The 16,652-nt window shown below is 27.9% G+C and overlaps 1 protein-coding gene and 1 long non-coding RNA gene across 2 annotated transcripts; both read left to right on the forward strand.

Moving 5' to 3' along the window:
- Window positions 1–2,931: 2,931 nt before the first annotated feature.
- LOC136089489 (uncharacterized) lies at window positions 2,932–6,385 on the forward strand. The gene is made up of 3 exons (XR_010643100.1): window positions 2,932–3,475; window positions 3,605–5,195; window positions 5,374–6,385. It is a non-coding gene; the product is annotated as an uncharacterized LOC136089489 (long non-coding RNA).
- Window positions 6,386–8,918: 2,533 nt separating this feature from the next.
- Window positions 8,919–11,452, forward strand: LOC136089434 (uncharacterized). The gene is made up of 2 exons (XM_065815430.1): window positions 8,919–9,024; window positions 9,473–11,452. Exons 1-2 carry the CDS (start codon window positions 8,976–8,978, stop codon window positions 11,122–11,124), a joined length of 1,701 nt encoding a protein of 566 aa, XP_065671502.1. The 5' UTR covers window positions 8,919–8,975; the 3' UTR covers window positions 11,125–11,452.
- Window positions 11,453–16,652: the final 5,200 nt, after the last annotated feature.

Raw genomic sequence — 16,652 nt, forward strand, 5'->3', positions numbered from 1 at the left:
ATAATTTAATTTTAAAAATAAAATGGGAAAAGATACAAGATCGAAACATAAAGTTTTTTTAATCAATGATACCATTGAGATACTATCATCATCTCAATTGCCGACTGGAGAGCACGTTCTGCAATATTTACATGGCAAACTAATTAAAGAAAGAAAAGAAAAATTACAATATTAACTCAGTGATATAGTTTTTTGCAAATTTCCACATGGGAGTTATGAAATTGGTTGCAATAACCCTGGAGGATGTAATTTTCTTAAAAGCACTGTTGTTTCGTCACTGAAGAAAATCTGGAACAGAAGTTCATTTCCAATAGTAGCGGAACAATATATTAGTTGAATGACACATTATATATTTATTTTTAAATTTATTAGAGAGAGAGAGAGAGAGAGAGAGAGAGAGAGAGAGAGAATCTTATTACGTTATTCTAAGAATCTTACCATAACATTACAACATTGTTTTCTTTATATAGAAGTAAGATCTTGTGCTTGGAAGATCGTAGAAAGAAGCTATCAAAAAGCAGATCATGTAAAACACCACAAAATTTAAGTACTATAGAAAACTACAAACGTGAAATAAAGTGCTTATTTGAAATAAGTGTAAAAGATGTGCAGTAAAAATTTTTATTAAGCAAACAAATCACTAAAGAGGAAAGAAATGTCGATATAAATTTTTTGAATGATCGACAAGGGGAATGTAAAGCTGTGATGGGTGGAATAGAGAAAAAGTACTTATTTACTGCTTGTAGAAAGTAAAGGGAGATTGAATCTACCAAAAAGAGGGTGACTACTTTAAACAGTAAAATACTAGCTTCTGAATATATAAGCGATTTAACTGCAAATCAGGTTAGCAGTGAAGAATCACAATACGAAGAGGATAACCAAGAATATTAAAAGGAAAGAAAACCAAGATTTCATAAAAGAAAACCAGATTTTGTTGAAGTTATGCTACCTAGGAAAATCTTAAAGGCTACTGCTGTTACAGCAAAGAGATATGGTTTTCAGAGTTCAGCACATACAGCTACTTTGGCTAATGTCATTAATTCAGCTGTTGAAACCTAAGTTTCAACCAGCTGATTGTTTATTCATAAAATACTTTTATTCTAGTTCTGTTCAAATGGCTTTTTTATTTTCTCATTTATCATTATCTAGCATGCAGTACTTGCAGTTTTCGGGATAGTCTCAAACAGACCAGTTGATAATTTTTTTAAAAAAGTTCAAAATTTCTGGGAAGCTATAAAGCTGTACATAAGTTTGAACAACCTTAACAGGTTTTAATGGAGCAAGCGAAAAGGAACATTTTTAGAAGAAAAGGTAGATATTTGTATTTCTTTTTTCCAAAAAAAAAAAAAAATCATATTAACAAGTTTGAATTACATTTTTTGAAAGCTTTTGAAACCAAAGTTTATATAGAGTGTTCCTTGTTCACAGACAATTTTACACTTGGCTTGACTACAAGCATTTGTAGTCAAGCCAAGTGTCAAGCAGTTTCTAAAAGCACCATTGGCAGCTTCTTCTCCTGGCTTAGATTTATGTACAATCAGGGACATGATCAAGTATGGATCATTTAATAAAACAATTTTAACTGCAGCAATTAAAAGTTTTAAAAATAATTTATGGTTTCTTACAGAACAAAATGTTGTACTCGCTATATGCGATGAAACGTTAGACTATAACACAATAGAAAAAATTGCCAAAAAATTATTTTTATACCCTAAACCTTCAAGATTAACATTGGGAGAACCACTTTTTTTAAACATTAGCATAACAAAAATTTCAGAGTTATGAGAACTGGTTGAACCTCAAAGTTGGATTCTAATTCAACAGCTTAATCTTTCTGCAATAGAAACAGAATGGATGCAAGTTAGCTCAAAGTAAGTTTTTCTCTTAATTGATTTAATTTTATTAAATTTTTTAGCATTTAAAATATTTAAAAACGCCTGTATATATTTTATTTAAGAGATTGGAACAATTTTTCAGGATATCGAGTTCTAAAAAAATTCATAGAAAAGTTAACAGTAGTAAATGATTGTGCTGAGAGAGGAGTAAAGCTTATCCAAGACTTTACACACATGTGCCAGGATGAGTGCGGAGTAAAGCTTATCCAAGACTTTATACACATGTGCCAGGATGAGAGAGGAGTAAAGCTTATCCAAGACTTAACACACATGTGTCAGGATGAATAAAATAAAGCAATGCTTGATGCTTTCAATTTCAAGTCACAGACAAAAATTTTCAGTCAATACTAAAGACAAGTTGTCAAAAATTATTTAACATGTGTTATGTAATTATTACATTGTTTATATGATTGTTAAATTGTAAAAAATTATATAATTTCATAAATTTATGTCAAGTCATAAATTTATGTTAAGTTAATTGATAAAAAAACATATTTTTAAAACATGATTTTAAAATAAAAATTTAAAAAAATTGTAATTTTCATTTATAAATGTGCTAAAAAAAAAGCTTTCTAAACCCACATATGTGCATAACTTTGCATAACACAATAAGAAAACTATCCCTAGTTGTATATTTCTTCTGCTGTCGATAGCAAGCTATTATATCTAAGATTATGCAAAAACCGGGTTTTTTTGAGAAACCAGGTCAAAGTTTTAACATAAAAAACTTACAAAACAACACCTAAAGCTGTCCTAATAGTCTCTATTTTGCTGAATAATTGTTTTAATTGATCACACAAAATGATTAAACAAAAAAAAAAATAATAAAAAAATTAAGGGGGTTTAACTACTCACAACATGACTTTTTGGGGCAAAAATTTAACTTTCGAGCCCGTTGAGCGGGGTCTAAAATTTGAGCAAATAAGAAAAAATTTGTTTTTTATTGATCCTAGAGTACGTCCACAGCCCATGGAAAACAGTGCCTTTTGATTTTCAAAAATAAGGGACGTTTGACCCACCCTATTGTGCATAACGTAAGGAATGATATGTGCGTTTCTGATGGCGATAAAGAAATCGTTATAATTGAAATTTCAAACAATAAAAGCGAAAATTTAAAAAGCAAAAGCATTCTACTATAGTCTATTAGAAGTTAACCATGGCCTGACAATGTCTTTGTTTGAACTTAAAATTCCGTAAATTTGCGTCACGTGATCAGTGTTGGGTGCAAAACAAACAAAACTTTATACGTTTTAGAAAAAGATCTTAAAACCTTGTTGTGTTTAATAATATTTGTAAAGAGTATCAAAAGAAAGTTTTTTTAAACTATTACTATAGTATTATGCCAGGAATAAACTGTGCTTTTCCTGGATGTGGAGTTTCTTGCTCTTATAAGTATAAAGGAGTTAGCATACTTCAAATCCCTATGAGAAATGACGAATTTCATTCAAACTGGAGGAAAGAAATAGTTAATATTCTGTTTAAATATCGTGTTGTAGATAAAGATTTGAAAGATCGAGTAGCTGCAGGACAAATTGTTGTTTGCGAAAAACATTTTTCTACAGATGATATTGAATTTACAAGTAAGTATTTGAATAAATAAAGACAAGTTACAAATTATTAAAAATTAATACAAATATTTAAATTATTGGCATTACCTAACATACAGAAAAAAATCCATGATTATTAAAACTTTGGTTTTTATATTTCAGAGAACAAAAGAAAACTTTAAAGTTACTTGCAGTACCAACTAAAAACTTACCAAAAAAATCTCACGAAAATTCACAGCAGCCAGAACATAAACATCAACATATTGTACAAGACTGAGCAAGCGATCAAATTTTAAACTCAAAATGCTACAAAAGCTTCTTGGAATTCAAAAATAGAGCAAATAAACTCAAATTAACAGATAATTGGATGGTAACTCATGAGAAAACAATGTCATTCAAAAAATTTACAGAGCATTTCTTGGTTCCTACTTATGAAATCATTGTTGATGAATTTTTAATCTATAGTTGCATTGCTCTTGATTGGGTCCTTCCGAGTGTACATTATTTTGTAGAACAATACTCAGGAAGTATGAATAATGTCTTTATCTCCGACTTAATAGCTGAAATAGAGCATTTAAAGTATGCATTGGATTAACAAGTATTACCTCAAGTGAATTTATTTGTCACTATGTTCCAACTGAAATTAATTCAACTGTTTTGCAAGCAGGACTCTCAGTCCACAAGCATTATTTAAGGCCAAAAATTTGTGTCATTCTTTGTTCTTTATCAGAAAATAATAATTGTAGCAAATGTTCTAACTTTGAAAAAAAAGCTTTACAAACAGTTAGCACAAAAAAACAAAACAGCAGTTGTTCCTGCAAAAAATAATGCTCCTTTTAAAAAACACTTATCCAAACAAAATTATCTTAGCCTTAAAAGAGAAAAGACACCAATACAAGGAATTGACAGAAACAATAGAAAAAATGAAAAATTAAATTGTATCAAAATCCATAACTGTACCATCTAGCATTAGTGATGAAACGTTAGAAATTATGAGATTAGATGACAATGAAGTATCCCCATTTGTGAAAATGTTATGGAAACAACAACAAAAATTTCTAATCCAACTTCAAAGATGAGATATCATCCAATGATAATTAAATTTTGCTTATCATTTGCAATGAAGTCTGCATCTGCTTATGATGTATTGCAATCTGCCAAAACATTAAAATTTCCAAGTCTCAGAACACTTAGAGATTAAAAAATGCCATAAAACCTTGTGTTGGTTTTAATTCTGCAGTCATAGATGAACTTTTGCATAAAACTTCAAATCTAACTGGTTACCAGAGGTTTGTTTGTCTTTCTTTTGATAAAATCAAGATTCAAGAGGACTTAGTTTTTGACAAATATACAGACAAACTTATTGGATGCGTAGACCTTGACGATCCAAGTATCAACTACAGTACTTTTTCAGATTCAAGTGCACTTGCAACTCATGCTCTTATTTATTATCTGAGAGGCATAGCATCTGATTTAAAGTTTAGTTAAGCATATTTTACTACAAAAGGTGTAACATCAAGTCAGCTTATGATGACCTTTTGGAAAGCTGTTTCAATCCTTAAGTTAACATGTAATCTTTATGTCATTGCATCAGTTTCGGATGGGGCATTTACTAGCCGAAAGTTTTATCAAATGCATAAAATGATGGATGGGTTGGTTGATAATGAAGTAACGTATCTATTTGCAAATGATTGATTTATTTTGTTTTTTGCTGATACTCCTCACCTAATAAAAACTTTGAGAAATTTTTTTTGTAAGTATGTTTATGTGTTAATATATTTTTGTTTATATATTTTATTAAAAAATGCATACATAAATTAATTGCATATTTGTATATAACAATTTCAAAATATAATTATTAATATATTTTATATTTGAATCATTGATATCATTTGGAAGACATATAATGAATTTATTTTTCTCCTTATTAGGCTTAAGTGGAAATTTTACATGTCATATGTGGAATGGAAATAATAGTGTTTGGTATCATTTAAAAAAACTATATAACGACGAACTAAAGTGTTGTTTAAAACTTTTTCCAAAACTTACACCTGAACATTTTAACTTGACACCATATTCTGTAATTCGATTAGCTACCGAAGTATTAAGTGAAACAGTGTCACATGTAATTGAAAATTATTACCCTGCTTATATGCATAAAACTGCAAAATTGTGCAAGTTTGCTAAAAAGTTTTTTGATTGTATGAATGTTCGAAACCATTCAGAAAGTTTAACTAAGCATAAGCCATTTTTAGAACCATAAAAAAATGTCAATGATAAGCGATTTACATGGTTAAAAGAAAATTTTCTAAATTATTTAAAACTTTAGAAAAAAAATGTTTTTAAACGTGTTGGTGACTTCTCAAATAATGAACGAGAAAGAATGTTTTTGTCTTCCCAAACATACGAGGGCCTTCATATTCTCTTATTGAGGTAACAAAATACTTATTAAATGCTGGAATGCTTTATGTTCTTAGTGAGCAGTCAAGATGTTTTAGAGGAATATTTTGGGAAACATCGCAGTTTAGGAAGAAGAAATGATAATCCTAACATACACCAGTTTGGCTATCAAACAAATACATTGAGAATGCAGCGCTCAGTTGTACCTGTTACTGATAACACAAAAGGTGCTCATAAAACAAAACGTGTACCATCTCGGACCATTTTTGATGAAACTCTGCTTAAGAAACGTTAAGATAAGAAATTTGCTTTGTCTATATGAAAAATTCTAAAGATCATTAAGGGGACACAAATTTTTTATAGTAAGACTTCTTAAGCAGTGTTTAGACATATCATTATATTTGTAATAAGTGATTTTTTTGATCAATAAAGATATACAAAATGGGTTTTTTTTGTTATATTATAAAAATTATTTTTCTTTGGATATTAAATGCTCTTTATTCTTGTAAGCAAATTTTCTTTTTTGATTGTTTTTTGCAAAGATTTTTCTTTTTTCTTTTCTTTCTGCGGCTGAACAATATCTCTAGTTAATGAAAATGAGTGTATCCGAAGATAAAGCTTAAGCATATTTTCCAAAATGTTATTACCCAGATCATTATCAAAAACAATAGGGGTTTCATTTTCAAATGTTTCAACAATGTTACTATACAAACTTATAATGTCTTTGTCTTCCATCAAAGAGGTTACCATTTTAGCAATATCAATTTTTTTAAGGTTGCTCTGGCTAGTTTTTCTCTGAAACAAACTTTCCGTTACTATAAAAATATTCTGACACTCTTTTGTTACAGCAGTTAAACCCCCTCTGTTCTGAGAACAAATTAATTTTTGATCAATGAATGTATCTGCTGTAAATTTTTTAAGTATTTCCATTGTGTTCTGATTTATTTTTGAATTATGATTTGTACTGTTTCTTGTTTTTTTGATAAATTTATGTACAACATAACCAGCTAAATACTACAATTCATCTAGCTCTTGTGCACTTATTGGTTTCCTTTTGTTTTCTTCTTCATAAGCAGAGTTTTGTTGTTTTTTATGAAAACTCAAATTATGATTTCCGATATGAAGCACTAATAAAGCACATAAACGTTTATCCAAATTAAAAATATAATTGTGGGCATACAGAACAACGCTGAAATAAAATTTTGATAAAAATATCTTTGCATTTTTTGATGACCTGACTTCAGTTAATAATTTGGTTACTTCGTTGCGCAGGTTATCATTGAATTCAAACTTATAATCTTTAATTGCCTTTCTCAACTGTTCTGGGTAACAAGTGTCGTAGAATAAAGTATTTTGCACCTCCTTCACAATACTTGAAAACATGTTAATAGTAAAATGATCAATCGAATTTTTCTCCTAAGATGCATTACTAATCGCTGTGTGCTGAATTTACATTTCTTTTTAAACCTCCTTTTGACTTGCAAATTTTTGCAAATGTAATACATGAAATTTCCTCCGAAGAAGTTACATAAAAAGTAAAAGTAATTTTATAATATATATATATATATATATATATATATATATATATATATATATATATATATATATATATATATATATATATATATATATATATATATATATATATATATATATATTGGATAATGTGTATTTTCTTTGATAAACTTTGAGATTAAATTTATATAAGAAAAGAGAATTGCACACCTTTACAAATGCTTTATTAATATCCTCTTCAAATATTTTATCTAAGAAATCTTCATCTAAAATATCAAATTTAACTAAATTTAAATTCTCCGGAGATGCTTCAGATTTCACCATTTAAACAATATTCTTGATCACGTGACTTACGTTTTTGTTTTTTCCAGTTCGGAAAAAAAACAATAGCGAAGAACAATAGATTGCCAGACCAGGGTTTATTTCTATAGACTATAATTCTACTAAGTTGTTGTTATAGACCACCTGGTGGTGTGTCAGAAAATTTAAGCTTATACTTAAAGCACAATATTTTTCATAACGGTAACAAAGAAAAGAAAAAAAGTTTGTAATTGGCGATTTAAATATGGATTGCTTACGATATAGCGAAAACAAAAAAATAAAAAAATTTTATGATGAAATATTTGTATCAGGAGCAATACTTATTATCAACCGACCTACTCGAATAACAGAAAACTCAACCACCCTAATTGACAATATTTTAACAACAGATGCATAGACATTGACATGCAAACAGATGTATTAACATTGACTTGCAAAAAGGCATTAAATCAGATATATCAGACCACTTTCCCATTTTTATAACAATCAACACAATTTTAACTCCTAACACTAATAAAAGTCAAACTACAAGAAAAAATATTTTCAACAAAAAAAAAACGTTTAAATATCGATTAGAAACGTTTAAATTACCAAGGGTCTTAAAAAATCTTCATAAATTAAACAAAAATTGTATTAAAAGATATTTAAAAACAAAATCTCGTGCTAATTTACGCATATATAAAAACTACAAAACTCTATTTGAAAAAATTCGTAAAAACCTGAAAAAAAATTATTACTCTAATCTAATTACTAAATATAAAAATGTCTCAAAACAAATATGGAAAATATTGAAAGAAATAATGGGGAAACAGAAAACCTGTTAAATTTCCTTCCGAAAATGATTAAAATAAACAATGTATGTGTATATGAACCAAATGAAATACCGGAAGAATTTTATAAACACTTTACTGACATCTCTAAAAAGACACAAAGCAATCGGTGCGGATGGAATAAACGGGAACAAAATTATAGATTGCTATGAAAGTTTGAAAAATATTCTATTTAAAGTTTTCAAGACATTTCGTCAGGTTAGAATTATTTTGTTCTAACTCCAAAATTGAAAAAAATGAGTTTATACCTTTTTCTCTTTTTTTGTTATATTTTCTTTCTAGCTATAATACTTTTAAGATTGAAAAAAACAACTAAATAGTGTCAAATTAGGTGTAACCGATTGTTCTATGTGCAAAATAGCGATAGTTATTAATATTATTTTGTTCTATTTACAACAACCAATAAAATTGTTTATAAATCGCATTAAATAATACGTTCGTGTTTATTTCCTCTTAAAAATTTTAAAATGGCGGAAAATATAAATGTATGTCTTGGAATAATAAACCAAAATACAGGTATTTTCTTATATATTCTAGTGCTAATCGGCTTTTTTTAGTTATTAATAAAAATTCAGCAAATTATTTTAGTAGGAAATGTGTTATTATCTTATTAGAACCTCACGGATTCTGTTGTATATGTGACACATACAATAATGTGTGTATGTAACATATATAATAGAATCCGTGAGGTTCTAATAATATATATATATATATATATATATATATATATATATATATATATATATATATATATATATATATATATATATATATATATATATATATATATATATATATATATATATATATATATAGATATAGATATATTGAGCACTCTATTTGTTGTATATACTAAATAAATAAGGATTCAAATTTAAATGAATCGCTTCATATGTGGAAAAAATGATCTTATTTTCACCTATTTGCATTGCATAATTTTTTTATGTTTAATTTTTATTTTTAGTTTACCCACAACAAGCTAATATCATGGTTACTCCCTATGTTCCAACACATCCTTCAATTGCTGGTCAACTGCGATTACCTCCGCACGGTGGGAAAACAAGAAAACGTAAGGCAAACTGTTATAACTGGAAACAGTCAAAAAGAAAGCGACTTAGGCAATCAGGAAAAGAATATATAAATATCAGAGGCAAGGTTATACAACCAAAAAGTATTAAAAATAAAAAAGATTGTGGAAATTGTTGCAAGTTTAAGTGTTCTGTAAAAATTTCAGAAGACGAGAGGAAAATATTATTTAATGGACTGTGGGGAATGTCTCAGATTGAAAAGCAACACTTTTTTAGTAAAACTACTGAAAGATTAGATAAAAAAACAACTCAGACCAATAAAGTAAGCAAATCAAGGAGAAAATATACTTATTTTTACAATTTCTTTGTTGATAATGTCAAACATCGTGTATGTAAAGTGTTTTATTTGTCTACATTAGACATCAGCAGCAGGCAAATATCATACTATCATGAAAATAAGCTTGAAACTGGTATTCCTGCCCCTACAAAATGGGGGAAACATTGTAAAAAAAAAGTTCTTGAAATGACTAAACAGAGTGTAGAAAACCATATTAACTTGTTTCCACGAGTTGAGTCACATTATTGTCGAAGCATTTCCTGCAAACAATACTTTGATGGTTCATTAAATTTGAAGAAACTTTATGATTTATATTTAACATATTGCACTCAATATAAAATTTTACCAGCAAAGGAATGTATGTACCGCAATATTTTTAACACCAAATTTAATATTGAATTTCAAAAGCCGAAAAAAGATCTGTGTGATACATGCTACCAATTTTGCATTCTTGAAAATGCAAATGAAGAGCAAATCCAAAAGTATAACAAGCATATTGCATCAAAAAATGAAACAAAGATCGAGAGAGATAAGGATCAAAAGTTGAACTCCCCTACCACAACCATAGTTTGTATTGATCTACAAAATGTCTTGAGCTTGCCAAAAAGTAACGTGGGAAACTTCTTTTATAAAAGAAAGCTCAGTTGTTATAACTTAACAGGTTACTCTTCGCTAAACAAAAAAGCATATTGTGTATTATGGCATGAAGGTATGTCTGGTCGTTCTGGTAACGATATTGCTAGTGCTGTGATATGTATGCTAAATCAAGTTTACAAGGATCTTCCTAATATTGACAAGTTTTTACTCTGGTTTGATTCTTGTGTTCCACAAAATAGAAACAGTCATATGTCAGCTGCATTGCGTGAGTTTCTTATTGATCATCCAAATATTGAAATCATTGAACAAAAGTATTGTGAGCCAGGGCATAGCTCCATTCAGGAATGTGATAATATACATAGTCAGATTGAGAAATCATTACATTCAGCAGAAATATTCAGCCCTCCCGAGTTGGTAAAAGCAATGTTAAATGTTAACCAACGTAAACCATTTTTTGTATACCAAATGCAAAAAAAGGACATCAAAAATTTCTCAAAAATTGCTTGTCTTATGAACTACAAAAAGGTTCCATACTTTAATGTCAAAACACTTGTATATAGGTCTAATGCTCCTGGTCATGTGTATTTCAAGAATCGTTTTACAGATATTTATAAAGAGGCACGGCTGTCTAAGCCAAAAAACAATAGAGGATGAGGAAGTAATCTTGAAGAACCATCAATTCCATTGGCATCTTGTTTTCCACATAATATTGAAATTTCTAGTGAGAAAGTAAAAGACATTGTTTCTATGTACCCATACATGCCAGCTGCAGATGTTTGTTTCTATAAAACCTTATTTCAGTAGTTTTTTTTCAACTATTCAATCCGGAAACAAATTTTATTTTAATTGTTTTATTTATATACTTAAGTGTTGCAAATTATTTAGTTATGCAACATTCAGTTTTATAAGTTGTATAAACTGTTATAAACATGTTATTTGTATTAAAAATTTTGTTTGTTTATTTTCAATAAATCTTTTTAGATAGAAATGATTTTCTTTAAATAATATAGCTCTTAATAAAAGCTGCCCATCCTTCCAGAAGCAATATCAGTTGAATTCTGTTTAAGTAGCAATAAGAAAGCTAATTATATCATCCCATCCATTTAGGTTTTCCAACGAAGTGCATTAGGTTTCTATATTTGCGTTTAAATCCCTAAGTTAAAAGTAATTTGTTGTAATTCATTTGCTTTTTGCAAAACGTTTAAACTGTTTTTACTAAAATATGGAGATAGCACAAAATAATATTAACGCAAAATGTATATATTGAATTTATCTCCAAACAGGGTCGGGCCATAATAGCAGTTTGAGCAACTTACTTTTTTTTTCAAAACAAATAATTATTTTCAGTATATAGCCAAGTATTAAAAAAAGTTTTCATTAATGAAAAATATATTTCCAATTCTACTGCATTACAGTTTAAAACTTCAACTGGATTTATCTCAGTTTAAACAAATGCAGAGTTAGAACAAAATAATTCTAACCTGACGATTTATACAACAAGGGGTTTTCCCTAACCTATCAAAAAATGCCAAAGTTATCCCGATTTATAAAGACGGAGAAAAATCAAACGTCAATAATCCCCCTATTTCTATCCTTTCTACTTTTTCAAAAATATTAGAAAAAATTATCTTTGATAAGACACACAACTACCTGATTTCAAATAGTTTACTACATAAAAATCAATTCGGCTTTAAAAAAATAGTTCAACTGAACAAGCCATTATTCAGTTTACACGTGTCTCAAATTCTTTTGCTAAATCACAATATACATTTGGCGTTTTTGTCGATTTATCAAAGGCTTTTGATACAGTCAATCGTGAATCTAAATTAAAAAATTTGAGTTCTACGGAATAACTGGTAAATTGATCAAATGGTATAAAAGCTACTTGTCAAATAGAAAGCAATTCGGTTACCACGGAGAAGAATTGCTTCCTATTGGATTTTCAAAACAAAACATTAATTGAAATAAAATGTGGTGTTCCACAGGGTTCTATCCTTGGTTCACTTTTCTTTTTAGTATAAATCAACGATCTAAATAAGGCCTCGAATCTTATGAGCATCATGTTTGCAGACGATACCAATTTATTTTTATCAAACAAAGACATAAGCAATCTTTTTTTAAATATGAATAAAGAACTTATAAAAATTTCTACTTGGTTTAAATGCAACAAACTAACCTTAAATATTGACAAAACAAAGTGGATCCTTTTCCACTCCTCAACAAACAAACGTTTTTTGCCTAAAGATTTAACTAAACTTTATATTGATGAAGTAGAAATAAAAAAAGATTCCGTTTTAAAATTCCTAGGTATTTATCTTGATGAAAATATGACATGGAAAACTCATATTGATTGTATATCAGCAAAAGTTGCAAAAAGTATTGGAATCCTCTATAAGGCCAGAAATTATTTAAATAAAAATAATTTAAAACAACTATACTACTCATTTATTCATAGCTATATAAACTATGCAAATATTGCCTGGGGAACTACAGGTAAAAGTAAATTGCAATGTCTTTACCGCCATCAGAAACATGCAATGCAAATAATATACTTTTTAAATCGTTTTTCAAATACAAAACCTTTATTCAAAGATATGAATGTATTGAACGTTTTTGAACCTAACTTGTATAATACTTTATGTTTTACGTTTTGTTGTATGAACAGCCCTTTATTACATGTTTAAAGATCTATTTACCTTTAAAGTAAAGAATAAATATAGTTTGCAAAATAATAACTATTTAAAAGAACCCTTTTGTCAAATAAAGTTTAATCAATTTTGTATAGATTATCGAGCACCTTATCTCTGGAATAAAATTGTCCAGCCTAGTTTTGATTCATCTATATCTTTTTCTGTTTTTAAAAACAAGTTAAAGAATATTATTTTTTCAAAGGATAATATTGAAATATTTTTGAAATATTATTTTAACCATTAATTTTTTCAAATGTTTTGGATAGTTATTTTGTTATAAACTACTTGTATTAATTTACATTATATTTATGTTGTAATTTTTATATGGTTCTGGCGACAAGATCGTTATGATCTTTTTCCATATTTCAAGTTTATACGTTTATATTACATGTAAATCACAACATGTAAATATTGTACACTAAAAAAAAAAAAAAATAGCTAACCGTTTATATTATATCGCCTTACTTTAGTTTCTTAAACATTTAGGATTTACTTAGATACTGGTCTACAACAACCGGTTTTACTATTTGTCTTTTTTTTTAGTAAGTCAACTTAGTTGCGCTGAAAATTATTTTTCAAATCGCCTTCTAATCATTCTGTGAAGTTTTGCAATATTTGGTAGATTTAAGCAGGTGTCGATGATATCGCAGTTCAAGTTTTAAAGTTGGATTATGAAATAAATGTAATGTAGTAAAGGAAACTGATGTTACGTAATGATGTAGTGTAATAGAACACATGATAATGTAGACTGATTACATGATTATGTAGACTGATTACATGATTATGTAGACTGATTACATGATTATGTACACTGATTACATGATTATGATGTCTACATAACCATGTAATCAGTCTACATAATCATACATGATTATGTAGACTGATTACATGATTATGTAGACTGATTACATGATTATGTAGACTGATTACATGATTATGTACACTGATTACATGATTATGTAGACTGATTACATGATTATGTAGACTGATTACATGATTATATACACTGATTACATGATTATGTAGACTGATTACATGATTATGTAGACTGATTACATGATTATGTAGACTGATTACATGATTATGTAGACTGGGATGAAGATGATAATGTATAATTGAATGATGGCAATGATTATAATTTGTGCGGAAAATTTCCTGCTCCTTTGATGAAAATCAATTTACTTTAGGCGTTTTTGTTGATCTTTCTATGGCTTTTGATACCGTAAGTTATATTATCTTGCTTCAAAAAAATAATACAGCATAAAAATAATATAGTTAAATAATACAGCATAAAAAATAATCTGTTAAAATAGTATCAAAGTTATTTAACAAAACAGAAGCAAAACGTTCCGTACAATAGTGGATGCTTTAATGAAATGACTGAAATATTATGTGATGTTCTACAGCTACATGTGGTGTTCTACAGCTACATGTGGTGTTCTACAGCTACATGTGGTGTTCTACAGCTACATGTGGTGTTCTACAGCTACATGTGGTGTTCTACAGCTTTTTATTTTATAACTCCTTTTATTTTTAATCTATATAAATGACATCAACATGGCATGGGAACTAAGTAGTTTTACATCAACATGGCATGGGAACTAAGTAGTTTTATATTTGCCGATAATTCAAATTTATTCATATCAAATACTAACATTGATGAACTATTTTCCAATGTTAACAAAGAACTTAAACAGGTATTTAAACTGGTTTAAATGCAATAAGTTAACAATGAGCGTTGACAAGACAAAGTATAAAATAAAAAATCCCTCATGCTAAAAATCTTACCTCATTTATTATTTAACCTTGAATTGTTTATAGACATGTTAAAATAAAAAAAGAATCGTCTACAAAGTATCAGAATTTTATTTCAATACTTTTAATATTAAAATAAACTTAGTATTGAAATAAAACCTGACATTTTTTAAACAAAAAAAAAGTTTAAGCTGATTTACTACTCACTTATACAAAGTTACGATAACTATGCAAATATTGGGGGAAGTACTAACAAAAGTAAATTGCGACTTTTTTATCATCGGCAAAAAAACACATTATACGCTTAATATGTTTTTAAATCGTTTTCTCCATACAAAAATGTTATTTAAAGAAATTTAAAGAATTTTCTTAACATATATGAACTAAACGTTTTTAAAGTCCTAAGTTCTGAGTTTAATGCACCTATTTGCCCTTAATACGCCATAGGGTGTATTGAGGGCGAATATTAAGGTGTTCCGTAATACTAATAATACAGTTCTATTATAGCACATGTCAGAATGAGCCAGGATTACTTATTTTTACATTAAAAAAGTAATAAATATACCCTGCAAAATAATAACTTTTTAAATGTACCACTTTGTCGAAAAAAATTTAATCAGTTTTGTATTGCTCATCACGGACCTTGTTTGTGAAATGAAATAATTTTGCCTAATTTTGACTTGTCGATATCATTAACTGTTTTTAAAAAAAATCTAAAAGAACTCATTCTTTTATTGGATAACATATTTATACACTTTTAGCTGTATATATTATTACTTTAGAAATTATAAAAAGTATTTAAGTTTTTTGTACCATTTTTTATTTTTTAATTGCTAGTTTTTATTAATTTTAACTTTTTATATGCAAAATATAATTGACGAAAACTAATAAAAATATTTAAAAATTATATATATATATATTTAAAAAAATTATAAAAAAAATAAAAATTAAAAAATAAATAAATAAACAAATAAAAAAAATAAATAAATAAAAAAACAATGAATGCTTATGTCTGGATTTATGCATATCTGTAAATATATGTATGTATGCTATTTTTTGAGGTGAACCATACCTCGAAAGTGGTTTGGCGTTTTTGTCGTCAGAAGCATAAACGTTTAGTAATCTGGCTTAGTAATCTGGCTTCACCTACAGTGTTGCTATCAGTATGGCTCTTTAGTTTCTTCCGTAAAACCTTTTGGATCTAGATGTGTATTTGGAAGTACACAAGTACAAATATACTTTTATTAAGTTTGATAAATAAGATTTAAATGATTATATCCGACAAATAAGGTTGAGTAGGTACAGGAAGATGTAATCATTTTGAAATTAAGGACGCATCGAATTATATCTATTTATCTAATTATATCCGCATTTTTTTTTAACTATTGTTATTTTAGACATGATATTTATAAATTTATAGAGATTGTTCACATATTTTAGCGGTTAAGAAGACATAGTAGTTTGATGAATGCAAATAGTACAAAACAATATATTAAAAAAAAAACATAAACAAAACTGAACAACTGAAAAAAAAATTTTGAAATAGATCTAATTTTACAAACTACGGCTCTCTGTGACAAGACCTGATGGTCTTCTTTGAGTATCCGCGTTCTTTATACTTCATTTCTTATTCTTTATAAGTTCAATAACTATAACGTGCTGAACAAAATCCTTTTTTTAATTAATTTTATCATCAAAAAGACCAAACTATGATAGCTATGTTGCATAATTTTAGCT

Source organism: Hydra vulgaris, chromosome 13, assembly GCF_038396675.1.
Source record: "Hydra vulgaris chromosome 13, alternate assembly HydraT2T_AEP".
Classification (NCBI taxonomy): Eukaryota; Metazoa; Cnidaria; class Hydrozoa; order Anthoathecata; family Hydridae; genus Hydra; species Hydra vulgaris.